This window comes from Myotis davidii, unplaced genomic scaffold, assembly GCF_000327345.1.
Source record: "Myotis davidii unplaced genomic scaffold, ASM32734v1 scaffold208, whole genome shotgun sequence".
Lineage (NCBI taxonomy): Eukaryota > Metazoa > Chordata > Mammalia > Chiroptera > Vespertilionidae > Myotis > Myotis davidii.
The window spans coordinates 1,630,303-1,636,140 of record NW_006299706.1 but is presented as its reverse complement, the minus strand read 5'-3'; the positions used below and the strand labels follow the sequence as shown (position 1 = coordinate 1,636,140).

Sequence of the window (5,838 nt, the reverse complement as noted above, 5' to 3'; positions counted from 1 at the left end):
GTGCATTCCCTCCCTCCCGTTGTCGGGGAGCGAGGGGGGGACATTTCATAAACACAGGCCCTCCGCGCGAGCCCGATGGGAGCCGGGCTGTCAGGCCGGCGGCGCTTAGAGACTCTCTGGCCGGTCACCCCGGGTGAGCTCTAACTTCACTTTCTTCTTTCCAAGCCATGACCATGCAGTTCATCAGCCACCGGTTCCCGGAAGATCATGACCCCACCATCGGTAAGTAGGACTGTCCCGCAGGTGTCTCCCCAGACAAATGCCTCGGTGCCCGTCTTTAAAACAGTTTTTTAACTATAGTTTGAGCCTCTTTTGGTGTCTAATTCAGGTTGATTTAAGAAGAGGATCAGAGCGGTGGGTGAGCAGATGCATTTTTCTTTTCCTCACTTAACTCTGGATATAAGCCATTGTTAGGCTCCGTCTTTTATTGGACATGAATGGGACACTTTCTTTGTCCTATTTTTATGGCTCTACTGTATTGCTGGATTAAAGGAAAAGTTTAAAGGCCACTTAACCTTTTGCTGTCAGTTCTCTAAGGGTCTGACTTGAGGCTGACTCTCTAACTATGAGTCAGCTGGTTTGAACTTCCACAATTCTCCTTGGCGATGGCGATGTACTCGTCCACTGAAAAACACTGCTGAACGCTTACCGTCCAGCTCTCCAGGCCTGGACTTCCCACTTGCAAGCTCATCACTTACTTCCTTGTAGCTCAAGTTCACTAAACAGTAAGGTCTTCCTGCATGCCTTTTGTAATCCTTAATGCTCTATTGGCAAAATGCTCTTAGAATAAAAAGTAACTATTTCACCTTTTAAAAAGATTTCCCTTTCTCTACAAAGACTAAGAACATTACTGTTGTTCATAAACCATAAGGAGACAGATTGGATCTAAGGGTTATATCTCAGGATGAGAGGGGCCAGGGTAGGGGTGAGCACAGGTCTGCCCTGCTGCCCGTGTTTTCAGGATGTGACACTTAGTCATGGTCCTGGGTCTCCAGGAAGGATTTTGATTGAGTCAGGCCTCTGCTGCCCTGTTCTCCACAAAGCCACTGGGTGTCTGTGCTAACCCAGCTTTGGCTGTGGTCATTTCTTATAGTAGGTAACTATGGTGGGTGAGGGAAATAGAAACAGTGCTTGCTTTTCGTGAACTGTATTAAAGTTAGAACACTGTTCACAGGTTCAAACTCTGATGGGAATTACAGGAATAAAACCGAGTTAGGAATTAGGGTAATTAGAATTCCAAAAGAATTCCCCCCATTGATTGTTCTTTTTTTCAATCAGAGACTTTCTTGACAATATTAACTGATTCACCAGTAAATACGATGATGTCACTTAAGTTCCTGTTATGTCCCAGCAATGTGGTAGGCCCTGGGAGTAGAGAGGGTGAGCAAAAAGATATGGTGTCTGTTCCCACTGAGTACATTTTGTTTTAAACGGTGGCTGCTAGTAACTAGTACACATATTAAGTATGTGTGTGTGCACCCAAATGGATGTGTAATTAAAATTCATGAAACTGTACTTACCTCACTATATGTAGTACAGTCTGGTATTTTCTCTTTTATTTAAGGTTTTTGCTTGTTTATTTTAATGCTGGTCCCAACTCATTAAATTCATTCATAATTCACTAATCCTGATGGATCATGTCCTGTAGTTTGAGAAATACTGATTTAGTCGGCTCTTCACTTTTGAGGAAGAGTCAGAAGCAGGGGTTCAAGAAAAAATTTTGATAAGAAAACACATTGGGATATAAGCAACAATTGTTTGGTGAACATATTAAGTATTTTTTCTCTCTTTTTAAATTTCCTGTATTTTCCACGGTTACTGTAATAATATGCATTAAAAAATTTGCTTCCATAAAGGAGAAATCAGTGACACTGGGTTATTTAGAATTTTTTCTCTTTTCTATAGTATTAAAATGAGGAGGAATTATAGTATATGGCTTTTAAGTCAAGCCAGCCCTGCGTTTTAATTCTGGCTATATCATTAATTAATGTTTAATGTAGGGAGATTTAATTTTTAGAGTTTAACTTTTTAAATGTGTAAAATGGAGATAATAATACCTCATTGGATTATTATAGAATGAGTTAATGTATATAAGTTACTTAATGTAATGCCTGCATTTAATAAGTGGTAAAGTTACTTTTTGATCTAATATTTTGTTTAAATGATCTCAGAATCCTTTTTTACTTAGAATTGTAGATGAGATCTTATAAACTTAAGCTATGAATAGACTTACATCACTGCTTAAGTGAAAAAATAAATTTAGTTGAAGACCCACTTTATGAATCTCAATAGACTTGGCATACTGCCAGAGAAAATGTGGACACTTAAAGAACTTATGTAATCTGCTTTTCCATACAATGGATTTTAAAGTAGGGTTGCATATTCCTGTGTTTATGGGGTCACAGTACACCTTTCTTCCTTTCTGTAGAAGATGCTTATAAAATCCGGATCCGTATTGATGATGAGCCTGCCAATCTGGATATTTTGGATACGGCTGGACAGGTATCTAATCCCATAATGCTATGAATAAGACATTTTCACTCTAGTAAAGGAGGGGGGAAGGCTTATGCAGAGAATATCACTAGTTCATGTCTTTTAATTTTTCATGCACTCTCACTCAGGATAGCAGGTAATTGATATATCTCTTCCTTCATCTGAAATAAATAGCTAATATATATGTGGTTCTAGGTTGCATCATTACATTAATGACCCTTGTTTCCCTCTAGGCAGAGTTTACAGCCATGCGAGATCAGTATATGAGGGCAGGAGAAGGGTTTATCATCTGTTACTCTATCACTGATCGTCGAAGTTTTCATGAAGTTCGGGAGTTTAAACAGCTTATTTATCGAGTTCGACGTACTGATGATACACCCGTGGTTCTTGTAGGAAACAAGTCTGATCTGAAGCAGCTAAGACAGGTGAGGACAGAGTTGAAAATGCTGTCTGAAACCTAATGGGATTAGTTATTTTTGTTTTTCTGTTTACAGATTCCTCTGTCTGGAAGTAAAAATTAAAAACTAGCTTCTCCCTAACCTTGAAAATTTCCTGTTATATACTAATTTGCTATCATTTGGGATCAATGTCTGGATTTCAGGAATCAGTTTACAGGACAAAATCCACAGGATAGTAATCAGGTGGCTACTAGACACAATGAATGGTACAAATTGTTGGAAGTACTAGTAGTTTAACTTTGAAAAATTTATTCAGAGATTTGTATGTAAAGTGTTTATTGCCAGGCTATTTATGGTAGCCAAAAATTAGAAAAAGCCTAAATACCCAAAAGTAGGAGAAATTATGGTATATCCATAATCATGTATATCAATTTTGGGTTCCTTACAGTTTTCAGTATTGTAGTTTAAATATACATCTGTTTGCCTCGTGTTTTACATTCTTAAAATGAAAAGTATAAAGAAAATGCAGATGGCACTTTTGATATCTATAACTGTTGCCTGTTGCAAAGGGTTATCTTTAAAATGGAGTAGAAATAGATTTACATAATTTGAAGGCAGAAGGAATCAGAACTCATGTAATTTAGCCTCCCAACATTACGAAAATCACTGCACTCTGCTTGAATACCTCCGGAGTTGAGGAGCTCTCTTCCTGTTAAGGTAGCTCCTTCTTTTGGGGTAGTTGTAATTGTTTTCCACTTGTACCACTACACATGTTCTCTGTTTACGTTTTTAAAGGTCACTAAGGAAGAAGGATTGGCTTTGGCCCGAGAATTCAGCTGTCCCTTTTTTGAGACATCTGCTGCATATCGCTACTACATTGATGATGTATTCCATGCCCTTGTCCGGGAGATACGTAGGAAAGAAAAGGAGGCAGTACTGGCCATGGAGAAAAAATCTAAACCCAAAAACAGTGTATGGAAGAGGCTAAAATCACCATTCCGGAAGAAGAAAGATTCAGTAACTTGAAGTTGTGAAGTGTTTACGTGTGAACTGCAGTGCTTAATCAAAGCAGTCCAGTAACCTGCATTAGTGAGCATGGTGCTTGCTCTCTCTTCCTGTTATGACCGTTATTTGTAAAGTAACTGATGAAGGGGACATGCCTACTAGGAGTTTTCAATGATGTGGTATTTAATATATTGTCTCTTAGCTAATTCTGATTTATTAACCCAGTGGAGCACTTTCTGCTTTTAAATTGTCACATTAGAATTTGATTTTCCATAGTTTTGGGTTCTGTTGCTGATTAATTAATGTAAATTGTTTATATCCAGGGGAATATGTATACCATGTGTTGGACTAAGCTCATAAGAGGAATTTTTTTGCCATGCACTACTCCACATCATCTTTTCACTTCAGTTTCCTGGGACTGTCTCAGAGAAGGACCTCCGTCTTTTCTATTCACACTGTGCTTCCTGGAAACAAAACAAAAATCATATAGGGAAACCAGTGCTAAAGAGACCGGTGCTGAAGTTCAGCAAATAGCTGTGGAACTGACTCCTGTTGCAGATCATGGAGTGATGAGATTTGGGGAAGTAGGCCATATATTTACAGGAACTTGGCTAGAAAAACAGTTGGGTCAGAACAGTGTTCCCAGTATGCACCTGGCTTTTCTAAGAAATGTACTAGGATGGGTGAGAACAAACAGAAGCATGTAAAATGTAATGAAGGGTTCTCCTATGAGCTTCTTTTACTCTTTGTTTCAGGGTTTGGACTTTTCTTTACCTTCAAAGGTAAACACTTAGCTAACCATCACTGGATTCCAAACTCATTTAATTTAAATCCTTAGTTGGGACAGCCATTGCCTTGTAGAGGTTTATTTTTCCCCCAGAGATGCACTTACCAGTACATTTACATTAATTTTCCCTAGTGCTTTCCCTTAGCATCTCTGTGTTCTTTTTTTTTTCTTGTGACACGATTATTTATCTTTAAAGCTGTATTTTATATTATAGTTTTCCTGAAACACACAGTGTGATAGACATAGCTACATTCAGTGTCTTTAGAGATAAAAGAATAGCATAGGAAAAATGGTTTACTCGGTTCTCATTTGTTAGCATTTGCTGGACATCCAGGGTCTAAAGAGCAGTAACCACAGACATTTTATTTTGCGTGTCAGCCTTGTTTTTATGTGTGAAATGGTAGTGTTCCTCAGTACCTGGACCAGATTGTAAGTACACTGAGGAAATATGTGGTCAAGATCAATGGTCTTCAAACTTTGTTGTTGTTTTGTTACTTAGATTCCACATATAAGTGCAATCATGTGATACTTGTCTTTCTCTGACTGACTTATTTCACTTACGGAGAGTATGATACTCTCCAGGTCCCTCCATGCTGTCTCAAAGGATAAGAGATTATTTCTTTTTTTTTTCTTTTTTTATTTATTTTATTTTTAATTTTTTAATTTTGTTTTATGAGATTCTTCTTTCTTACTGTTGCATAGTATTCCATGGTGTAAATGTACCATAGCTTTTTTATCCACTCATCTACTGATGGGCACTCGGGCTGTTTCCAGATCTTAGGTATTTGTAATTGCACTGTTATGAATATAGGGGTGCATATATTCTTTCTAATTGGTGTTTTGGCTCTCAGGATATATTCCTATAAGTGGGATTTGACACATCTTTTAAATGCTAGAAATCAGGATTTGAGCCTATATATATCTGGTTCAGAGCTTGGTAATTGACCCTACCAATGTGATATTAATAACTACCAGCACTTATTGAGCCGACAGTAAGTAGAATTTAGGCAACAGCATAGTCAATTACTATTATATCCATTTTGTGGATAAGGAAGTTGAACCTAATGGAAGTGAAGTGATTTGCCCAAAGGCACACAGTGGTGGAATTAGGAACCAGCCCAAGTTGGCCAGACTCCATAGCCTATGCTTTTTTCC

At 38.1% G+C, this 5,838-nt stretch overlaps 1 protein-coding gene across 1 annotated transcript; it reads left to right on the top strand.

Annotated features, from left to right (window-relative positions):
• The first annotated feature begins 120 nt into the window (after positions 1–120).
• On the top strand, positions 121–4,220 carry RIT1 (Ras-like without CAAX 1). The gene is made up of 4 exons (XM_006775706.2): positions 121–222; positions 2,429–2,502; positions 2,727–2,918; positions 3,687–4,220. Exons 1-4 carry the CDS (start codon positions 168–170, stop codon positions 3,915–3,917), a joined length of 552 nt encoding a protein of 183 aa, XP_006775769.1. The 5' UTR covers positions 121–167; the 3' UTR covers positions 3,918–4,220.
• The last annotated feature ends 1,618 nt before the right edge of the window (positions 4,221–5,838 follow it).